The sequence below is a fragment of the Tyto alba genome, unplaced genomic scaffold (genome assembly GCF_018691265.1).
Source record: "Tyto alba isolate M040663 unplaced genomic scaffold, T.alba_DEE_v4.0 Super-Scaffold_6, whole genome shotgun sequence".
Lineage (NCBI taxonomy): Eukaryota > Metazoa > Chordata > Aves > Strigiformes > Tytonidae > Tyto > Tyto alba.
The window spans coordinates 49,253,119-49,276,145 of NW_024881327.1; the positions used below are offsets into that span (position 1 = coordinate 49,253,119).

Below are 23,027 nucleotides of genomic sequence, written 5' to 3' on the forward strand. Positions count from 1 at the left end.
CCGGGCGGTACCACTGACGCGAAGGGGCGGCCTCTCCCCCCTCCCCGCCGAGGGAGTGGGACCGCCCTCCTTCCCGGAGGGCGCTGCGCGAGCGCCGGCATGGCGGCGAGGCGGTTGCGGGGTGGCTCCTGGCAGCAAATGGTATCGCTGAGCAGGCGGTGCTGCTTGCCCGGTGGGAGGCAGGAGCGCTACTGGTAAGACTCTGCCGTTCCCTTTGCGGAGGGAAGAGAAGGGCTTGGCGGCGGTGGTGCCGTGGGGGGATGAAGAGGGGAGGGGGGGGGGGTGGGCTGAGCGATTTGAGGCGCGAAAGTCCGCGCAGGCGTATTGCACTTCGTGCGGGCTCTGGGCGCTGTGCGCATGCGCGCTGGTGTCTGACCGGGGGAAGGGGGCGCGCCTCTTCTGGGGTTTTTCCTTATTTTGGGGGGACTCCGCGGCTTGGCGCTGTCTCGGGAGGGAGTTTGAGTTGTTAAATGATTCCTAGAGCTGAACCTCACGAAAAAGCAGGTGAAGGGGAAAGGTTGCTTTCAGGCTATGCGTCAAGTGAAAAGGTCCCGCTCCAGTGGGTACTCGTTACAGGCAAAGTACGACTCGTATCTGGGATGGTAAAATCACCCCTCATAAGTTTATGTGACATATAGGAGCATATATATAGGATTATGCAATATCGCTGTGAAGCACAGAGGCATAGATGCACGTTAACGGCATCTTCCTCGTGGTCAAGGTCAGCGTGGAAGCACATGCAAATGCCAGAGTTACAGTAAGGCTTTAGTGTTAGATTGCATCATGAGCAAAAAAAGGTTAAAGTATTTTAATGTAAGCTTTGCGTTAAAAGCAATAAAATGTGAATAATTGTAAGAAAGACTGAACTGAGCACAAAGCTGCTGCTTTGTGATGCACATCAGATGCAAGTTTATGTGGATGTGCCTTCTGCAGGTGTGGTTATGTGAATGTGCTGTCTGTAGGTCTGTGGAGACTGGATGTCTGGAACCAAACAGGTTTGATTGCCCTGCATCCCAACTCAGGGTCTTCTGCTTGTGTAAACTACTTAGGGCAAAAATATTTTTTTAAAAAGTACTGTTTTCAGCTAGATCCTGCCTCTAAAACATAAAGTGTCTTTTCTGATTTATGTTAAGGATTTTCTTTCTAGGGTGCAGTAATTCATGAAAACTACTTTAAAGCCATGATATGCCCCAAAATAAAGAATTACAAATTTTATGTAATATAATTTTCTGTGTATAACTTTTTGCCTCTTGAAATTAGGGCTGTAAGAGAAGTATCACATATGAGTTTCATGATAATAATTTGGAGTCGGTAACAGTGCAACATTTCCAGTTACTTTTCCCCTCTAATGTTTTAATTAATTCTGATCTGTATTATAGAATTTCATTAATCTACTTTTGCTATATTAATGTGGCTACCAGAAATTCAAAACTCTGATTCATTTATAGGTGCTCTTCTAGTAGTACAGCTCTTGGGAAGACTGTGGAGAATTCAGAAGGTATGATGTCTTAATTACTATTTTCTTGTATATGTTTTTTTAATCTCCAAACAGCATAGTGTGTCAGGAGATAAAGAAGACATGAATACCCTCTTTCCCCTTCTTGGATTTTTTTTTTCCCCATCTTCATTGTGTGGGGATTTACTGGCTTAAATTGGTCACCCTCACCACCAACCACCTCTCTGCTCCGAGAGGATGAACTGAGCTGTCCAGTTCATTAGCTGTCCAGTTGCTCTTTGAATAAACTATAAAATAAAAATAGTTTACCCCCTTGATCCTGACAGTTTCCTTTATGTTCTTGCTTTGCCTCTGTACTACTTATCATATTTCTGCTATGACTTTTGTGAGCAAAGTAATCTGGGATGCTAGGCGCCTTGCTGCACAAGGGAACAAGTTCCTGTCAGTCAGTAAGAGCTCATGGAAGCATCAATACAGAGATAGTGGGAAAAGTGCCTCTGCAGACTCTGGCTCTGGAGGTTGTAATCAGGAAGTCCCACAGACTCCTCTGTGAATTAATTTGCTAAGGTGCTTTACTGACAACCTCTAGCTGTTTTGGTATTTTTCTGTTTTCTCTTCTGGGAAAGCTGGGTGGGTTGATCTGTGTGGTGGAAGGAACTGAACGGTTGGTGTCAGGCTCTCGGAACAGGAACTTGGGAAGGCATTTTGCTGCAGTATTCAGGCAAGCTGGACTGGAGAAACGGGCAGAGATGGCAAACTTTCAACTGTGGGACTAAGAGTGGGAAACCAAGGGACTGGGAAAAAGAAGATACAGGATAAAGATGGCTGAAGAAGCTTGAATGGGTAAATGGGTACAATCTTTTTGACATTTGTTTACCGTAAGGCTGTGATCCTTTTTCAACACAAGACACTTAAGTTCGCTGCCAGCCTTGTCTATTACTATTCCAGTACATTGCAGCCTACATCAGACTGTGGTTTTAAAATCTGTGCTTTACTACTTTCTGATGAATCATCTTAAATCATCAATTTTCATGAGGTCAGGGTTTTTTTGGGGGGCATCCGTTTGTTTATAATAACAATTTTAATATCGTTTCTTATAGTTACTCAAGAAGAAATTGTGCTCCCCCGAAGGAAAACCTGGTGAGTGTTTACTGTTGGAATATTTCTTGACCTGGAAGAAAATCATTGTTAGACAGTTAAATGTAGTCTGTGCACCAAAGTTGAAAAAGAAGATACAGGTTGCTATATACCTGAATTTAATGTCCCACTAGTAGCTTTCCTGCTGACTGGGAGCTCTGGAACTATTCTTGACTCTTACTCTCTGTGCAGAGTATGTATGCTCCATTCGTGACCTTTCTTGTAAAAACAGTTATAAGGACTGCATTTTTAAGCATAGTTCTTGACTCTTTGTAAAAGATCACATTCACTAGAAATCTCTAAAGTCCAGTTCATTTGGCTGTCTTCAAGTGGGTGTGTTCCAGCAAAATAAAGTTGGGCTACTGATAGGTGGCTGAATAAATCCTGTTTAGAAATGATGCAGCTGAAAAAAAGCTATTTTGTTGGAAGCCCTTAAGGTGAGATTCCATGACTGCACAGCAAAAATGTAAGTTTTTATAGCCAAATGATATCTGCATGTAAACCTAAAATAAGACCACCTTCACCTAAACACTTTCAGTGGCCTTTCCTTGTTTGCTTGAAACACAACCAAAGTCTTAAGGATCCACAGGCACAGGAGTCCTGAGAAATATAGTTTTGTTTTGGTTTGTTTTTTTTCCTCCCAAGACTTGTCTTGGAGGTGGACTCATGTATCCATCCCTCAGATGGGAGCTCTGAGAGGACCATTCCAGGGAATTCTTTCTGTGTCCGTTTTATTTTATTACCATTATTAAACTGTTTCAACCTGCAAGTCTCCCTTTGCCCCTCTGATTCCCTCCCCCATTCCTGGGTGGGGGTGGGTGGGCAAGGGGCTGTATGGTGTTTGGCTGCCAGCCAGGCTCAGACCACAACACTTCCCTATTTTATTTCTTTGATAATGTATTATAAAGGCAGGAGTGGTAGCAGAAAATAGACATGCTTTTCTGGCTTTCTTCAAAGTCTTTTTCCTGTGGTTGTTCCACAACTGAGACAGCGATTGCAGTTGAATTTTTCCCTCCCTTTGAAAAACTGGTATTTTCCAAGGGCAGCAAAACCATTATTTCCTAGAACTGACAATTCTTATGGGCCAGGATAATTCTCTGCTTGTTCCGCATACAGTGTAATGTGTAACATACAGAGTCTGCAGTTGAGTATTAATCAAAACTCCTTTATGTTTAGGAATAAGCTAGCGGTTCTTCAAACATTGGCTTCTACTGTGAACAGGGTAAGTAGTTCTGTTGATCATGGAAATAGGTCGGGTTGTCCATCTCATGCAGTAGCCTTATGCTCTGGATGCTCTTCCTTCTACTTTGGCCATAATTGAAAGATGGGACCTTTAGATCCTTTTTTTACAAGATTTTCACTTTTGCTCAACATGTTTTTCTGTCTCCTTAAAGCCTCATTCTAGCGCAAAGAGCTGCAGTTACCAGTGAAAGCTGTCATAATTTGATAAGGCTTTTGCTAACATCAGGAGCAAGTTCCTTTACCAGTTCAGCTTCCCAATGCAGAGTGCCTCTTCCCAATCTCAGTCCAGAAAGCAAATTTTGCAAAGAGCAATGAGTGTCTACTCTTGCTAGATGACAACTGTAAATGCTGTGATACCATTCTTTAATCCCGTCTGTCTTGAATTCTGGAAATTGAATCTGATCCTGCAAGTCCCCTCAGCTCCCCCCAGACTGTTACAGTTGGGGTCTTACTTGCTTTGCAGGGCACTTACTGCCCGCCATGTTCTAGTGAGGACCTTTTTGTTGTCACTATGTTAGCCTGCATGTGTGTGTATAATGGAAATGCTTTTTAAACTACCTCCAAACAGGCTAAACCCTTTCAAACAAGAGGACTTTTTGTAAAATGGGCATCAGGCGGTGGTTATGATGGAAGTGTTCATTGTGCTGTAAATTCCATGAGGCAGTGTGATGCAGCAACAGAATGCCTGTGTATGTAACTATAAACATTTCAATCCTGGATTCTCCTTTCTACAGGATCCTACTGCTGCTCATTATATGTTCCAGGATGACCCTTTCCTTATGCCAAGAAATGCAGCCAATGCTGTAAGTATTTCCTTTCAAATCCTTGATAACTTCCCCCTTTTCCTTCTTCTTCTATGCTATGAAAACTATCTAACTGGAGCCTAGTTTCAATTACAAAAGCAGTATCAGACTTATTTCAGAATTTTCTCCCCTGTATATTTCTGAGTGCATAATGACTGTAGCATTTCTCTGGACAAATCCACCCTGCACACACAAAGATACCTCTTCTTCGTGTTCCTGTGGAGACTTTACAGCTGGCAGAGCTGTGTTAACATTCCTGCAAGTTAGTGGCTTACCTGCTGAACTGTCTGTTTCTCCATGTTCTTAATCAGTTAACTCCCGACAGTAATTCTTTAGGTGAAGTATTCAACCTGTTAAAACTGTGGTATTGCAGGTGTTGAGATTTTGTTCTTACAGTTTAGTTAAATATGAATTAAATGTATGAATTAAAGCTCATAAGGTCACTTCTGTGTGTGTTACTACGTAGACTACATGTTATCAGTTAACTGTCCTGGCCAAGCCTCAGGAATTTTAATTTTATCACAGATCAGCTATTTGGTAACTGAGGCTTATGGAAATAGTAGTGTTGAGATGGTAATGGAAAGGAAGAAGGGAGTCTTCCCCTGATGTTATCTTTGCTTAAGATTAAAGAGCCTGAAGCTGAGGCAGGAGAAAGCAGAACTGAAAATGAAGGCAAGAAGGAACTGCTAGGTTAATTAGAGCATAGCAAGAGATGAGTGGGAGCTGAGGTGTGTCAGATCAGTGATATGGCTACAAGAGAACTTCAGTTCTGAGTACCTGCGGTGAAGCCGTTGAGAAGGCTGAAGGCAGCTGTCAGATGTGAAGAGTTTTAAAAGAAACATCAAAGGAGGATTTCACTTTAGAATTTGAGGAAGAGGTGGATGGGATTCAGGTGATGCTCTTGGAAATGACAAACAGGGAGAGAAACATCCAAGTGCTCTCTAAAGAGAGATGATTTCTGAGCTTGAGGTGGTAGTGCAGCATTTCAGATGTGTCTGGTACAGAACTTTATCCTTTGACCAAGTAACAGAAAAGTGAATTACAGTATCATTTAAAGAATAGACATTCTTATATTGATATAAATACCAAAATGTTTTATCTGGAGTGTTGTCTCCTGTCTGTGTGTTTACCAAGAGTTGAAAAGGAAGCATGATTTTAATTTGATCCCATGAGAGTGCTAAATGTAACGGAAAACGTTTTTCTCACTCTCAGCCTTTTAATTGCTTGTTTCTTCATCTTGTTCTCTCATTCCTATGCAGCGTCTGTTTTCGTTGTCGAAGGAGTCTGGGAGAAATGCTGCAAAATACATTATTAAGCAATTTCCTCAGTATTTTGACAAGACTTTTGCAGAGCCCAACGTACCAGTAAGCTTTTTGCTTTTCATTTTCATTTTTATGCTTCATTTCATACTTGTGCTTTGTCAGGTATTGAAATCAACTGTCAGACTGGTCCAAAACTAGCATTAAAGGATAATCTTGTTAACACTTTCGCAGACAGCTATGAAAGCAGTATTGTATTTCCATTATGTTTCTGAAGTGAACATTTTTCCTTAAGAATTCAACATCATATCAGGTTCTTTAGATAAAAGTAAGAAAAGAAATGTTGTTTAGATGTTGACTTACTAGCATGAAAGTGGGAGATCAGGATTTGTGGTCCTTTATCACCAAATGGACTGCTGCTGTTAGGCTGGGAGGGTTAGGAGATTGTCAAAGCAGGGTACTGGGTGGAGAGTAAGCGTATTTGGTTAGTGTTTTAGCAATGGCTTAGGGAAGGTTTGAGTTTGTGTCTAACTTGTACTCTTTGATTTTAGTGCTTGATGCCTGAGGTCCTTACACCTCAGATTGAAGGTGTGAGTGAGGAAGCTCTAAAAGAGCGTATCCACCTCAGAAGGGTGAAAGATTCTGTGGACCTGTTTGATCAGCTCGTACAAGCAGGTATGTGGCCACTAGCCAGATTCTGTGATGGAGCTCTACTTAGATTGTGGCAGAAGTATTTTAGCTGGTGCAGGCTACAGAGGCAATGTCACAGCTATGTTGCTGCCTTTCATTACTGACTCTGGTCTGGTGAAGTGGTTCTCCAGTATTATTGGACACTCCTTATACACTCCTTGTCTGACACAGGTTTGGTGATACAGAGAGCAAGTGATTTTTTGATCAAGAAGTGGGTGATACGGTGTTGAGCTTTTTTCCTTCTCCTCCAAAGTGAAAGAATCTGTGACGCAGGAGAGTAAGGCCTGTTGTGGGCAAATTCTGAGTGATTGAGCGATACCATTCTGCCCACAAAGGGCCTTGTGCAGTAGGATATTGGTTGTTATAAGCGTTGTCTGCTGAACACGTTGCTGCTGTGTTGGACTGGTATAGCGTATGAGCTCAGTGCCCCTTCTGTGGACCTGCCCTCAATAAATGAGTCTTTCTCAGTTATTCCTCAGTTTGGACCTTATCTCTGTCATGGGTGACTGAGGAGGAAGCAATAGAAAACTGTAACTGCCACAGCCTCTGAAGGAGGAAAACTGACTGGGAACGTGAGACCTTCTCATATTCACTATAAGATGGAAAGGAGGTGATTCCATCAAATATCTTTTCTTGTTTGGCTTTAAATCTGTTTCGTAGTAAGTAAAACACACAGTGGTCTTCACAACAAGGTGTATCTTAGGAGTAGTTGTGAAAAGCACTAGAAATTTCAGAGGTTGTGTTGGGCTTGTGCTGCTTCACAGTTTTGGCTGCCAGCTGCCACTTCCCTCTCCCACTTGGTCAGGAAAACTCTACCCTTTCGGTGGCTTCAGTAGAGAAACAGATACTCCAGTTCAGTGTTAAAATTGTCTCCTGCTATGAATGGGTTTGTGGAACAGGTTTTACAGACTTGCTAGAGATTGTCTTTGTATTGAAAGAGAACAAAGTGACATAACTGGGTGTTTGAAAGTTTTCTGATACAGCTGTAGAATGGTGTGTTCTTAATTTCGCTGCAACTTTTGTCCATCCTCATTCTCTGTAGGTACCCCTGTATCTCTGGAGACCACAAACAGCCTTTTAGATTTGTTATGCTTCTATGGAGATGGAGAATCTACTCCAGAAAAAGAGGAAAAAGAAGATTTGGAAGAACCAGAGGTATGAAAAACCTGTTGATCTCTCTTTCCTTCTTTCATACATAGTGGGAGTGTGTCAAGGTGACATCAAGATTATTGTACTGTAACTACCTGCCTGAGAGATAGTGGGGGGTGGATCAGAGGCAGTCAACACTGCCAAGAGATATGGCAGTTATAAAAATCCTGTGTCTGACCTAGTAGCAAAAGTAGTTTCCATAAAGCTGAACTTAGTGGCTGGAACCCTGCCTTGGCTTAGTTCTACTGAACTGTGTTTAATTATCAGTGTTTCTCACTGACAGCCTTATTTTTATAGTTGCCTGCAAAGAAGACATCTAGCACCTCTAGTGTAGATGAGCTAGATAATTTTCTTCCAGTCTAGACCATACTAACTAGATTTCAGTGAAGTTGAGGGCTCCTTCTGTGGTGTCAGAGTATCAGGTCGCAGGGTACAGTAATAGGTATGTTGTACAATACCTGTCCCTGGCAAGACTGTTGAGAGAGGAAGGGTTTTACAGAATATTTGCAGAGTCTCATGATTCCCACCAACTCCACAAATACATATAATTTACTTTGTTAGTGTGTCTAATAACATAAACAGTATTCTTCGTCTGGTTATTGCTTCCTAAACATTGTAATAGCAATTATTCTAATGTAACCCATTGAAAACCACCTTTGGTAGCATATAAATTGCTGCTGACCTTCTGTGTTGTTACCAAATCACATAATTTGATATTTAATCATAACTTTGAACTCTGAGAAACTTATTTCTACAAAAATCTCCCCAGGTGAACACTTCAGAGCAGAAGGTTCCAAAGAGACAATTGCAAAGAGGTTCACAGTCGGTTGGTTCTAGATGGAGGTACAGAAAATGTTGACAATATTTGCGTATTCAGTGGCTTGTGCATGTGCGTTTTTATAAAACAGACTTCAAGACTTTTTAGCAGCCCATACTCACAGGTGTTTCTTGCTAAGTACATCTGCATTTGCTGATATTTTAAACTGTCGGTGGAAATTGAGTAAATGATTGTAGAATAGCTCAGAATATCACAAGTAATATATTTGAATGTCAGTTCATTATTTTGTTCTGCATGTTGCATCCTTTTCCTAAAGGTATCTTTTATTGAGATTTTTAACATTCAGCTTGTTCATTGTCTCTAGGGAGAACAACAATGCTGAAAGGATATTTAAGATAATGCCAGAGAGGAATGCACACTCCTATTGCACAATGATCCGTGGGATGGTGAAGGTAAAACTATCCTTCAGTGCTGGGAGGACTTTTTTCAGCTTGTGAAATCTCACATACTCATAGAAAGTGTTTACTTTTGTTGTGTTTTCTTTGTTTTCTTCAGCATGGGGCTTCTGCTAAAGCTTATGACATGTATCTAGACTTGCTAAATGAAAGACACAAGGGTAAGTGTCTCCTGGTCTTGCTTTTTGGTCTAAGTAACACACCCATTGTTGAGTACATGAATATTTGTTTCATGGCAATGATGATTGGCGCAGGGGTACGGACCTCAGCTAGATCATGGGAGCTGAATGCAAACTGTTTATTTCAGTGCAGCTGGCATGTGGCTGGCTCACTGGAAACAGGCTTGCATGAGACTTTGCCAAAAACTGAGCCAAGTTTTGTTTTCTGTAGAATACAATGTCAGTTAAAATGAATTATCTTACATTTTCCAGCTGATGTGCACACCTTCAACGCACTGATTACAGCAGTCCCGTATCTAAAGGAGAGGTTCTTAGAAAGATGGGAGTTAGCCAAGGTAAGGAGGTAGAGCAGAAGAGGTGGGGAAGGGGTAAGAGTGTAGGGGCTGGGCCTGCTTTATCAGTAGAATTTTTCAGTTGTTAGAAGACTAAAACCAAGAGCTTTATATGGAGATACTAGTATCTGCTGCAAAGTACACTAGTTTAAATATACAAACTGTTGAGAAGTGGAAAACGTACTAAATCCAACATTGCCCTTTCAGAATGGTTTGCCTTGTAAGAACATGTCTGGTCCAAGAACTGCCTAGACAGAAAGTAATTGGGAAGTTATTCTTGGAGATAAAAACCAAACAATTTTAGATAATAGCTCTCTGAATTGTAATTCATGGTGGTTTGATAGAAATGGAATTTTGAGCAGTAATGTTAGAGGCTCCAGTTTTAATGACGTAACATCAGTAAGAAAGTTTAGTACATAAATTTAAAAATTTCCTTGATGTTCTAGATACAATTCTCCAAATCTAATCTGATGTAATTTTGTAGTCTTGTTCTTTTGGTCAAGATAATTAAAAATTGAATGGTACTCCCTTAATAAAAGGTCAGTTGAGGAAGAGTACTTGAAGGGACTGAGAAGGATTAGATTGAGGAAATGCATGTATACCTACCTGAAAGCTGAACAGTGATCCATAACATGTGAAGCACTAAGGATTTGGAGATTTTGTTTAAGGTCTTCCTGGATCACATGGCTCAACAGAAAGTGCAACCAAATCTGCTAACTTTTAATGCTTTACTGAAGACTCTGAGAAGATGTGGTGGTGTAGGCAGAAGTATGTCATTATTGGTAATAAAAGAAATGGAAGCACTTGATATAGGTAAGAGAACCAGAATGGTTATTATATTCCAGTGCCACCTCCAGAATAGTGTAGTTAAGAGCTCAGCAGCAAACAACACAGTGATTCCTAGTTTCAGGGACTTTGTTTCCTTTTTCAAGAGACTTGAGAAATAAAAATGTGTAAGTACTGAGCTGTGGCCAGTCGGCAAGCCAATGCCTGTGGATTTCGAACTGAATCATCATCTTTCGTCTTCGTTCAGTGTTTTACTAATTACAGTGTAGTGGGTGCACTTAGCCCCTTAGGTCAAATAATGAAGCATTTTGATGCTGTAGTCTTTTAGGCTAGGAGCATATTTATCATTACATTTTTACCTGTAATTACCTCTAGCTACTCGAGGACAGGTGTGTGTACGCAGTGGGAGAGTGTGTCCTGGCCCATAGGGTCTTTCTTAGCTGGGCCCTTCTTGTAGTACTGCTGTAGAAATAGTGAATAATATGAACATAAACTTGCAGCAAGTCAGCTGAGTCTGTTAGCTTCCCATAGATCAAGGAGATAGACTTCACAAGCCACACAAGCCAGTTCAGGTCTATATATCTGCATCTCTACAAGAAAAAAATGCTTTTAATCTAGATGATGTTTTTTGATGTCAAGTAAACATTGCAAAACCAGAGAATGTTGGCATAGCTGACTTGACGTCTTGTAGAGTGTGCTTTGCCCCAGTAACATGCTTGCTGATACACTAAAGATAGGTTCGTGAGCAGAATGGAAAACGAGTTATGAAATATTTTTGCTTTTAATTTAGAGCGGGGAAGCTTGGCTGTTTGCCCCTTAGAAATATAGTTCTTCAGCTGGTGATTCACCTGCAGATACTGTCTCTCCCAGTTGTATGTGAGGTCTGGTCCAGCATTATGGTGGACGGGGAGAGAAATGGTAAATTTATGTATGCTACCTGACTGGAAGGGCTGGAGACTGTGTATTAGAGATCAAGCATAAAGCTCAGCCAAGAATGTCAAAGTAACTTCACTGGTTTTGCTTTTCAGAGCCCAGCCTTGCAACGTATGATCATCTTCTCTTTATGTTTTATAGAGATGGTATGTACAAAATCAACTTGTCCATGAACATGTCCTGTTTAACAGCTTCTTTAAAAGCTTTCTAGATGTGATGGGTGAAGGCAGTTGATTTATGGACTAAAAAACAACCTCTTATGCGTGTAATCCTAATGTTACCTGCACAGTCTGATTCTACTTGGGTGCAGAAAAAGTACAGAGTATCGTAACCTCTTACAGGGAGGGAAGAGTCCTTGTGTTTTGAGAATGGGCAGAAATGGAAAGAAAGCCTGTCTCCTTTCCATGTGTGGCCACAAGTTGATAAAGCTAAAGAGCAAATGCTATGCAGTCTCTGTGGAGGCTGGATCTGACTGCAGCCCATGTGATTTCATAGACTGCCACTGACAGGGAAGAAATTGCACAGGGGTTCTGTTTTCCTACAATAGTTCTGTGCAATGGAGCTGTCTTGAAACATCGCTGTGTTATAAGGAGCCCAACTGCTGGAGAACCTTTAGACAAAAATCTGTGGGCACAGGGAGAGACACAGTAGTCATAGCTGCAGTCCTTGTGTTTTAACAAATGTGGAAGAACTGCTTCGGAGTCTCTGGGTTCAGTTGCTGGGGTTTTTTTTTCTTGTTTTTTTCCCCTTTTTAAATTTTTTAAATTATTATTTAAATTTTTGAATTGTTGATCAAATGTCTTACTTTTCCCAGTGCAGCCTTCTTATGGACAGATGTCCAAGCCTGTTAGATTCCTTGCTAGAAAGTAGTTTTTATCTTTCCGAATTTGCCTTGTTGTGCTATGGAAATCTGGCACTAGTAGTGCAAATTTTAGAGCAAATAACATTGCAGCTGGTGTGGAGCACCGTGAGTAGTAGGGGCACAGATAGGAGAATCATGACACTTGTTTGAAATCATGTTGCTCGTTTCCATTTCCATATTATATTTGCAGGCTGACGTTCTTCACTAATTAAGTGCTTAGCACAACTGAGATGTGATGTTGCTTGTCTGTTTGTCCCACAGTTGATCTTTACCCATCAGGCATCATCTTTGAGGTGCTGGATGATGTTGAAAAGAGGAGTTTCACTGCCCAGGATCCTGATGATGGTATGGACTTCAATATATCTGACAATCTGCATTGATTAAGTGTGGGTGAAAAGGTACCTATGAGTTTCAGGTAGTTCTACCCAGCTAGGAAGAATGCATGCAGCTTGCTTGTATCAGTCCCTTCTGACACTTTTTGGAGACAGAAAAGGACAAATTCCAGTGCCAGGAAGTTGTGCTGTGCATTGGTGCACTGGCTTCTGTGTGGAAGTAGCAGCGTAGCCCATGGGAATGAGCATTTGAACCTCATGCAATAAAAACCATGAGGCCATTTACAAGACTAGTGTAAGGAGGAATGTCTGCTAGCAGCTTCATGAAATGATACACATCTGGTGAACGGCAGGTTTTTGTTCTAGTATGGTGTCAGTTCCTGTTCTAGTTCTTCCTAATCCTTTTCACAAAATTGTTTGAAATAAAACTTGATGCAAAACTGAAGCTTGGGTCTGTAGAAGGGTTAGATTCTGAACCTCCTACATCTCACTGGCTCTTTCTGCCACCTATGTGCACACAGCTTTGCCCTAGGATGTTCATAGCCTTTCTGTGCACTCAGAAGTAGATGCAGCTTCAGTCTGAAGATGAGTGTGGCAAAGTGGTGTCTGGCTGTGTGTACAACATGATGTTAACAAGGTGGCAGAAGCCACTCTTCAGCAGCTGATAGTCCTAGATACGATAGGGTGAAGAAGCCGTTACAATGCATGCTTCAGGAAACCAGTGAGGAGTTGATACTTTTTTTGACCATTTAAAGGATAAAGGTACATTATATGAGATTATGTTGGAGTAACATAATCGGTTATCCTACCAGCAATTTTTTTTTTGTCCTTGGAAAGAAGCCTGGAAATAGTCAGAATGTTGTACACCTCTTTTGTTTGCTTCTGCCCTGCTACGTGTGTTATACTGTTTCTTGCTCTGCTCTAAGCTGCTGCCAGAAGCGTATACTAAACACCCAAGTAACACAAAAATGTCTTCTCCAACTTAAAAGTATTTGATTTATTACGGCTTTCGAGGGAAAGGGAGGTGTATTGTGCCTAATGGTTTGAAGTAAACTGCCTTACAGGTCTTCCCACCATTTTGCTACCCGCAACCAGCCATTGTCTCCGATAGCATCCAGTGCCCTTACATTTCCTTCAAAAAACCCAAACCATCTATCCAGTATTCTTGCCACACAGATGAAACGAGCTACTGAGCAGGATAGATTATGTCTTTCCTCCCGCTGTGGCTTTCTTTGCATTCCTCTGGCAGCATCAGTCTCCATGCTGCTTTGAAGTGTCTGTTACAGAAACCAGAGTCAAAGCCTCACAAAACTAGGAGATATTTTCAGAAGGCAGTTGTGAGTTCTTGGGCAGCTCTGGGGTGTACTGAGTGGGTGGGTAACCTGACTGAGCAGCTGTCTCTGCTACATGTGTTCTCCTCCACTAGAGTTAATAGAGCAGGTGAGTGGAGTGGATGCCTTTTTTTTGTAGCCTGCCTGTTAGACAAATAATACTGTCTTGCATCAAACAAGAGAATGCAGCTTTTGTAAAACTGCCTGAAGTCAAACAGATCATCTACTTAAATCTGTTTCCAAAAGGATGGCAGTATAGTTGCCTCCAGATCACTGTCTAGCAAAACTCATAACACACCCAAGCGTCTACATATAAAGTGAAGATCCCTGCTGCACTGTCAAACTGAGCTACAAATTTAGCTTTCTTACTGAACTTGCCTCATCTGTCCTCTGGGAGGCTGGCTTAATGAGCTGCTCTATGTCTCCTTGAAAGTTTGAAGCTAACAGACTCTATTTTCTCCCTTCCAGGCAACTTTTTTGCCACTGCTATGCAAGCGGTAAGTACCTCTTCCCTGTAGTCAGAATTCCTTTGAGCCCTCCAGCAGTTTCAGAATTGCCTGAGTTTTCCAACCTGTCATACAAGGTTTAGCTCTCAATATCTTTCCCTTTTTCACCCGTGGTCGTCACCTCCTGTAACTTTCCTCCATAATTCTGCAGTTCTTTGCTTAATGCCTCCTAAATTGGTAACTTGCATGCCTGTGATACGTTCATCTCTTGCTAGAGATGTGTAAGTCCCTGTCTGCTGTCCTCTACCTCTTCCTCCTAGTGACACTGCAGCAGTCAGATGATCTCTGCACCATCAGGTGCAGGTGTCAGTTTGGGTTAGAAAGCTCTTGCCCACTGGGAGAGTTGCATATTTGTCTCAACTAAACAAAACCTAGGCAGGCACTGCTCTGAATTGCATCCTGTTAAAAATGTTTGCTGTCAGCTCATTACTCTTCACACCTTTGTGAAAGCCAGTCTTACGTGGATGTATTAAGTGTTATATTTGGTAGCTTTAAAATCTGACTGGTTTATTGCAGTGCTGTGATCTTAAGGATATCAAGCTTGCCTATCGGTTAAATAGGGCAATGGAGAAGGGAGACAACTGGAAATTCTTGGACATGAATCAGTTAAATGCCTACTGGTGAGTGACGTGCAGCTTACATTGACCATCTTGTGTATTGTTGTCAACTTGAATACAAACTAGGATTTGAACGTTGTGCAAAAGGATGCTGTGTTGAACACCAGCTGGTTGTTTATGTGCAGTATGTGCCTCTTAAGAACAGTGATAGCTTAGGATTTATTTTCAGTTTGTGGCCTTGACCGAACTGAAATAAAGTGTCTTGGAGCATCAGTTTAGCGTAACACTCGTCCAACAGCTCTATCAGTCAGATTCTACAATCCTACTGTCCACTTAGGATGGCAGTTTAAGAGGTAGCACCAAAGTAGCATGCAGGTCTTGGGATAGTGTTGTAGAGAGAGGTTGCAGTGCAGCACATGTGTTTAGGCACCAAAATCCCATGTAGTTTTTGACCATTTGACACTAATCATGGCATCTGAAACACCTTTACCAATGTCATTAAGCGCTGCAGTCACTGAACTTGGAGCATGCTGATTTGAAGAAAAGCCTCTGGGCACTGGAACTAGAGATGCTTCAGTAAATTAATGAAAAATAATTATCATCAAAATGCAGCTTTAGGGGTGGGATGACATATGATTTTGCTTTATTTAGCCTGTAAATAAATCAAGGGAAATGAATGGAAATTAATTTATTGGTGTATGAACATTTTTCCTAGTCAGTGCATTGGATCAAGGTCCTAGGCTTGTATTGCCAATTTGTACAAGTAACAAGGTTAATTTAGTTTACTTCTTAAAGTGGTTCTTAACCAGAGGTTTCATTTGAGAGAGATTCAGGTACCTCAAACCAGGTGTCAGGCAGGGAAATTGCATTTATTTTGAGATTTTAAAATGCAGTGGTCTAACTTCTAATTAATTCTGCCAGTTACCTACTGTCAGCACTGTTATCCTGAAAAATGCTATTGCTTTTTTAATTGTATGGAATATTGCAGTCATACAGTGAAATTTCCCTGATCTGCAATACGACTCTGACCAGAACACCATCATTTGCTGGTGCTCCTGTGTGGTTTGGTTGACCTTCTCATTAATGAATTAGAACATTTTTTCCCTCCTGTAGGTCAAAATTCTTTTCATTGTTGTGTATGATGGAACAAATTGATGTTGTGTTGAAATGGTACAAAGAAATGTCCCCTTCGGTAAGTGCATATTAGGGTAAGGAAGCTTCAAAGCTTTAGCATGGAGAAATGCAACAGTTGCAGTTTACTAAAACAATTCTCTTCCTTCATCAGGTTTTCTTTCCAACTCCTAAAAATATACTGGACCTCCTTCAAGCACTGGATACAGCCAACCACTTGGAAGCAATCCCTTCAGTCTGGGAAGGTTGGTGATAGCCACATGGCTATGTAGGTGCTTTGTTTGATAAAAGTCAGGAGCAGTTCAAAGTGGGAGGTAGTTGGGAAACTTCCCAGTGCTTAGAATTGCTCTGATAAGGTGCTTTGGCTTGAGGGACATTATTCCTTAGCACAGTGGTGGGGCTGTTGCATTAGAAAAAGACAGAACTGATAGCACAGACTATTGGAGAGATCGTGGCTGTGTCGTAGTTAAATGTCAGCATCTTGGAATACTGAATGCTTACCAGAAAGTAGTACCTTAACCAACAGCCCAGGTTTAGCTCGTTTGAATTCTTTGCCTGTTCTTTGCCCCTTAAGAAGATGAGACAAGAATGCAGATACAGGCTTTAGCACACAGAAAATATCCTACTGTCACCCAACACTGAGGGGACAGGCAAGTTCTTTTAGGGATCCTTGGCAGAATGATAACAGAACTGATTTTCAGTTACAATTAGAGCTTTATTTTCGTAACAGGATTTTATGATTAGCATAGCATAGAATTTAGAATCTGAATAGCACAGAATTTCTGTATGCAGAATCAGTGTAGTACAATTTTATAAGTAGCATAGTACAGAATTTTATGGCACTGCTTAGTTTATGGTTTCTAATCACCTGGGCCCTATGCAGATCAGGTCAAATCTTAATACTTGGTTTGCAGTATCAACATAAGCCTATCCTCGAAAAACATATAAAAGAATACAAGTCACCACTCAGTTCTCAGAGGAAGCAGGTGCTGGAAGTGTCCCTGTCCACTGGGGTCTCACTGTCCAGCAGCAGTTCGGGTCCAAGTTCCCACTTAGGACCTGTAACTGCTTCATTTTACAGATGGTGCTCCGTGTGCTGTAACCTTCCCTGTGCTGTGACAGGATCATCATCAGCACGGGTTGGCGGGTGCCTGGGACCCTGAAGGCCATTAACAGGGGGAGTAGTTGGCCGGGTGCTGACCTGAGGCCAGCAGGGAGGGGAAGAAGTAGTCTGTTTGGTTCACGTACTTGGTGCACAGGACCTTCAGGGCCTGATAATGTGGGGAAAGGGAATAAGTGCTTGACCTGCTTGGTCCTAGAGAATGGCTGTTTGCCTTATTAAATGGCATTGGGTATGCTGACCGTATTACCAGGAGTTGGGAGGAGGGGGTGCTGGTCACACCTACTAACTACTGCCTTTCTCTAAACAGATATGAAACAGCTGGGGTTTAATAGGAGGCAAGACCTGTTGGAAGAGCTCTTGTCTCTGATGAGCAGGGATCAGCACCCTGATGAGGTAAGGAAGCTGTCAGGGGTTAACCCTGGTAAGCAGCTCAGCCCCACATAGCTGCTTGCTCACTCCTCCCCTGGTGGGATGGGGGGGAGAATCTGAACAGTAAAAGAGCAGAAGCTCATCAGCTGAGATAAAGACAGTTTAATAGGGAAAGCAAAAGCTGCGCACACAGGCAAAGCAAAAGAAGGGATTCATTCCCCACGCCCCACGGGCAGGGGCTCAGCCATCCCCAGGACAGCCGGGATCCATCACACGTAACGGTGACTTGGGGAGACAAACACCATCGCTCCGAACATCCTCCCTTTCCTCCTCCTCCTCCCCATTTTTATTTCTGAGCATGATGTCACGGTTTGGGATATCCCTGGGGTCAGTTGGGGTCAGCTGTCCCATCTGTGCCCCCTCCCAGCTCCTTGGGGCCCCCCAGCCACTCGCAGGTGGGGTGAGAGGCAGAACAGGCCTCGGCTCTGTGTGAGCCCTGCTCAGCAGTAACTGAAACATCCCTGTGTTACCAACACTGTTCTCAGCACAAACCCAAAACATAGCACCAGACAAGCTACTATGAAGAAATTTAACTCTATCCTAGTGAAAACAACCACTACAGAAGCTCAGTGAGAAGAGGTGTCTCCCCATTTGTGTGTGCAGAGCACAGACTATATTTAAGTGCTGTATTATTGTCCCTGGTCAGTCTTAGAGGTCCAGTTCCAGTGCATATGCTATTACAAATTTCCAGATCTTATGTGGGTTTATCCAGGACTGCTAAAGCCTTCAGATTATCTTCAACCTATAGAGAAACCTCGAATTAACATAAGAAGAGGATCACTTCCTTACCAGGGTTTGGAAGAGTAATCCAGCCCAGGCAGCCACGTCTCGCGGGAAGCACATGGCAGAAATCAGGGATCTTTGCCTTAAGTACAGCTGTCCCTGCAGAGCTGCCTTGGAGCTTGCCTATTGTGGACAATTGTCCTGACAGAAGTGAGAGATTTTTCTGCCAGGAGTAACTACTGTTAATTCACAAACTTAAATCACATGTGGGGCAGAGCTGCAGGATCTGTAGGAGGAATTGCCCTGAAAAGGTTATGTTAATTCTCGAGGTTTAGGGACGAATAGCACAATCTTTTCACAGATTCAAGTGGCGTTTGCCAAGTGCGCTGAAGACATCAAAGCTGTCCACGAGCAAACCGGGAGGGAGCAGGCCCCGCTGGAATGGACCGGCCACATGCTGGGCTGTCTCGTGCTGCTGTTCTCCAGGGCTGGGAGAATCCGGGACGCCTGGTACGTGGGTGGCTGTCAGGAGCTCCTGGCTTGCTGACACTAACTCAAAGCTTAATCACAAAAAATCCAAAGCTAACGACTGATTGCCTTCGAGTGCTAGTGCAAAGGGAGGGGATAAATCCTGCTGGGAATGTGATGGGTTTTTGTCGTAATATTATTGTTTGTTCTTGGCACCAAGTTAGTTTTCTATCTTAAAAATGGTATAGAAGTTAATGTAGTAACTGACTTAGAGCGTCATAGAGCTGCTTATGGCAAGGTAGGGTTTGATCACTTCACTAAGCACTGCTGATTTCTACAGCTTCCCATTTTCTAATTCTTAGAACTCTTTGGAATTCAAACTGCTAAAGAAATTAATTAGAGTTTAGTTAAACTTTTAGTTAGAATTAACCCTAATTAAAACTAAAGAGAATATTTTTAGAACTCTCCAGTAGCTAGAATTACTGTCCTACATACTTGAATTACTAGTTAAAATATCTAGACTCCAATTTAAGGTTCTGAGCTCTTTTCTGTTAAATACAGAATTTCTCTTTACACTGATTCATTTACAACAAAGTGGCAAGTACCCTTCTAAGAATATGTAATATTTTAAAGTAAACTTACCACCAGCTATACTTCTTATTTTTTCTGCACTAGTTAAGGTATTTTGTGCTAAACTGATCGGTGATGTTAGCTGGTCCACATTGCATCTGTGAGAATATGGCACGGGATCTGTTTCAGATCTGTGGGGAAGATCGTTTCATGAAATTGAGCTTACCTGTGTTTCAGTGGAGGCTCATCCAAGAGGTTTCATATCTGTCTGTTCCTGTGGTTTTTTTAACTATTATTTTGTTTTGAAAAGGAACATGATGGAGCGTTTCCAGCAAATCAATAGGATTCCCACGTGAGTACTCTTAAGTTCTGACTACAGGTACTGAGTCTGCCTTTTGGCTGAAATCCTGCATTTCTGTTCTAGAATCAGAATGGTTTGGGTTGGAAGCAACCTTTAAAGGTCATCCAGTCCAACCCCCAGTTACAACTGACAAGAGTGGTCCACATCTTATTGTTACTTCCAAAGTGTGTGTGTGTCTGTCCCTGTGAGCACGGGTGTTTGTTTATCTGAATGATACATTCCTGAGCACATGCTCAGGATTTGGGGAGAAATTCTATTTGAAGTAGAAAACAACTTCTAAGGAATATTAAGGCATTTTGTTAGGGGAGGGGTTGAATAAAAATAAATGCTTGGAGCTCACCTAAGTGAACACCGTGGGGGTGTGTGGTACCAAAGGCTGCTGTCAGTGGCACTCTGGGCTTGCCCCTTTTCTGCAGACTGCTGCTAGCATGGCCCAGGGAAGCCTTGACACTGCCAGGCTGCATCAGAGCCTGTCTTAATTTGGGGAGTAGGGAAAGGACAAGAATTCTCCTGAAATCATGATTTAGCTGATGATTTGTGGCTGCCTTGGGTCATGAATGAGAAGAGAAAGAAGGTGGTTTCCCTGCTCTTACCAAATGGACCAGAGGCTCTTCTGGCTGATGTGCCAAGCTTCCTGTTCGCCAGCCGCCACCACTTACTGGTTTCCCTGCTGAAGGGCAGGAGAGGTGGCTGCCCCAGCTGCTGCAGGAGCAGAGCCAGCACTTGGGTGTGAGATGGAGCTGGCAGCAGCTCCCAGTGCCCACGGACAGCATGGCAGGCTCTGGCAGTGAGACGCCTGCCTTCGATTTAAAGTGCTGTTATGCTGTTGCTTTACTTCTGCCAGCCACGTGAAGGAGGGTGAGGGCCTGATCTGGGCACTGTAAAGAGGGGAAGGTTATTTAGGCTGCTGCTAAAATGGCATCCGTATGCTGAGCAGCCAGCTGCTGCCCTCTGGTTTTCTGCAAGAAGAGGTATTGCTTTCTGCTAGGATAGGAGTTCCCACCTGCACCTCACCGGTACGGGGTGAAGGCTGGGGTGGTGGAATTTCTGGCAGGAGCGGAATTGGGCTGGTTGATCAGAAAATCACCTGTCCCTCTCTTAAGCACCTGCTGCAAGTTAATGGCCACCTCACCTGGGGCCCATGAACAGTCACTCTGCCTTTGCTTTTGCAGTGTCCAGGTGATGGACGAGTTCTTGAACTGTGCTAAGAAAACCAATTGCCCAGATGAGGCAATTAAGCTGGTAAAGCTGACAGTGTCCCTCGGCCTTCCTTCATCTCAACACCTTAAAAGCAGAACGGAGGAGGAATTTGAACTCTCTGAAAAGCAGAAGTAAGTTGGAGCACTTGATGTTGCTGCTAAGGGGGTGTAGTAAACTGCGTATTGGAGAGGCAATTCCTGTGAAAGGCTTCTCTGCCAAGGCAGCACACGACTGGCTTCAGAATGATGTGCCTTGGTGGTGACTCTGGTTGATTCACACCCCCAAAATAACCCCTTGGTTTTTGATCCTGTGCTGTACCCACCCCACCTAGGAGGGAAAGTAACTTTCTAGGATGGGGTTTAGCCTTGTCCACCGCTCAGATCCACTTTCGCCTTTCTTTCCCAGAATCTTTTCCTAGCTGGGTCTGGCCACCTAGAGATGCTGAGTTCAGGCTGGTGAAGGCAGGGCAGTGGTACAGGGTGACACATGGCTCACAGCTTCTGAGGTTCATGGTCAACCTTCAGTACATCTCACCAGCCACCGTGGTTCGTTTCTGGGCTGATGCAGTCGAGCTCAGACACTGGACTTGACTTAACTTTGAGGGGCCGCAGTTTGGAACCACGGGTCTGGTCTAAGGGAGTGAGTAAATTGAAGTTGCAGCCCCTGTGACAGCTGACCCACTGTCTTCTGGGTAACTGAAGCAGTCTGCTTTTCCAAAAGGAGGTGGGTGTGCTTATGTCCTTTGAGGATAAGGGGCATCAGACAGCCCATAATGTTCTCTGAGGGGGTTTACCCTGTGTCTTGGGTATTTCTTTTCAAGCAAAAGTCACAACAGGTGACTGATTACCACACTTTTATATCTGCAGGAGGACACTGGAGAATATCAAGTCAGACAGCGACAGCAGCGATAGTGACAGTGACAGTGACCGTGAGTAGCTGTCCCTCCTGCCTTCCCCTCGACAAAACGGGGAGCAGCCGCTGCCTTGATGCCAGGAGGCTTCTGGGAGAAGTGAAATTACTGACGGGACGGCTCGGGGAGGTGCTGCAGCACGGCCGAGCACTCCAGGGCATTCTCCTACGGGACCTGCTTGGCACGAGCGTGTCGTCCTCGCCGGAGCAGGCTGGAAGCTGCCCCGTTTAATCTGCTTGGTCACTTGGAGCACAGCGGGGGCTGCACCACCCCTTCCTCACCCCTCCCTGCACCAGCCGGCTCAGGCCAGGCAGCAGTGAGCCAAGTGCTGCTGCCTGCGGGCTGCGCAGCCACATACAAGACCTTGACTGCTAGAGCAAGGCTTCTCTTGGACCTTCTGCAACATAAACCTGCACTGGATTTAATTCCTTCCCAGCTAACTTTAATGATCTACTTAAGTTTATTCTGTATGTAAACACTGTAAAGTAATGCACTGCTCATCACCCGTGATGTCATTCCTCATCGGTTTGGGATGTGCTTTGGACTGTCGATGGTACAGCTGGAGTCTGCATCTCATAAACAGCTGACATTAAATACAGCTGTATTCTGATAATCGCTGAGCAAAACCTGTTGATGATGAAGTGTTGGGGGCTGCTCTGTGAGACTGAGCAGAGTTCATACAGAATGCAGCAGACAGCTGTGCTCTTGTTCTCCACCTTGCAGTTACCTGGCCCTCAGCGTTGTGCTGCTGGCCTCAGCTTGTACAGGGAGCTTGACTGGGGTTTTTGAGGTAATTATCTTGAACGGGCAATAAATGATCTTGTTCTAATTGAACCCTATTCCAGTAAAAAGTAGTTAAGAGCTGATTCTCTTTGTGAAAAATAAAACCTTGCTCTGTGTGATGCTGCAGGCCAAGTAAGAGCACACTGCTGGGGGAGCAGTTTAAGGCTAATCCAGCACTGAGGTGGGGAAGCAGCAGCTGCTCGAGGTGAAACTACAGCAGAAAGGCTCAAAGTCAAGTGCTCCTCCCATGCCAGGAGCAGCAGCAGCAGGTCTGAAGGCAAGGCTTGCCCTGGAAAGCAGGTGTGCCCAGCTGTGGGACTGGTTAAGGGGCAGATCAAAAATAAAGGGCTTAACAATTTAAAACTGGATCAGCAAGGAGCCAAAGCCCCTTGTTACTCATTTCTTCACTGTTGGCAAGAATTAAGGGAGAGGTAAGAGAAAGGAGGAAAGAGCGTTGTCTTAATACGAGTTCTCAAGGTTGAGCCAAAGTCTGGCTTTGAGATAGAAACACCTGGTCTAAAACTGCAGAAGAGCAGGTCTGG

At 43.3% G+C, this 23,027-nt stretch overlaps 1 protein-coding gene and 1 non-coding gene across 2 annotated transcripts; both read left to right on the plus strand.

Annotated features, from left to right (window-relative positions):
• The first annotated feature begins 81 nt into the window (after positions 1 to 81).
• Positions 82 to 22,553, plus strand: PTCD3 (pentatricopeptide repeat domain 3). The gene is made up of 24 exons (XM_042807670.1): positions 82 to 194; positions 1,449 to 1,498; positions 2,557 to 2,596; positions 3,770 to 3,815; positions 4,570 to 4,638; positions 5,898 to 6,002; positions 6,449 to 6,572; positions 7,630 to 7,742; positions 8,506 to 8,579; positions 8,879 to 8,966; positions 9,070 to 9,130; positions 9,401 to 9,483; positions 10,149 to 10,293; positions 11,295 to 11,345; positions 12,323 to 12,406; positions 14,193 to 14,221; positions 14,747 to 14,850; positions 15,901 to 15,979; positions 16,073 to 16,163; positions 17,349 to 17,434; positions 18,555 to 18,703; positions 19,542 to 19,583; positions 20,765 to 20,923; positions 21,659 to 22,553. The coding sequence occupies exons 1-24, from the start codon at positions 100 to 102 to the stop codon at positions 21,726 to 21,728; spliced, it is 2,037 nt and encodes a 678-aa protein (XP_042663604.1). The 5' UTR covers positions 82 to 99; the 3' UTR covers positions 21,729 to 22,553.
• LOC116960309 lies at positions 9,202 to 9,343 on the plus strand. Its single transcript, XR_004406320.1, has one exon. It is a non-coding gene; the product is annotated as a small nucleolar RNA SNORD94 (small nucleolar RNA).
• Positions 22,554 to 23,027: the final 474 nt, after the last annotated feature.

Coding starts and splice junctions, on each gene's coding strand:
- PTCD3 (XM_042807670.1), top strand. CDS start 100: ATGGCGGCGAGGCGGTTGCGGGGTGGCTCCTGGCAGCAAATGGTATCG. Junction 2,597..3,769: donor CTCCCCCGAAGGAAAACCTG/GTGAGTGTTTAC, acceptor CTTTATGTTTAG/GAATAAGCTAGCGGTTCTTC. Junction 11,346..12,322: donor CTTTATGTTTTATAGAGATG/GTATGTACAAAA, acceptor TTTGTCCCACAG/TTGATCTTTACCCATCAGGC.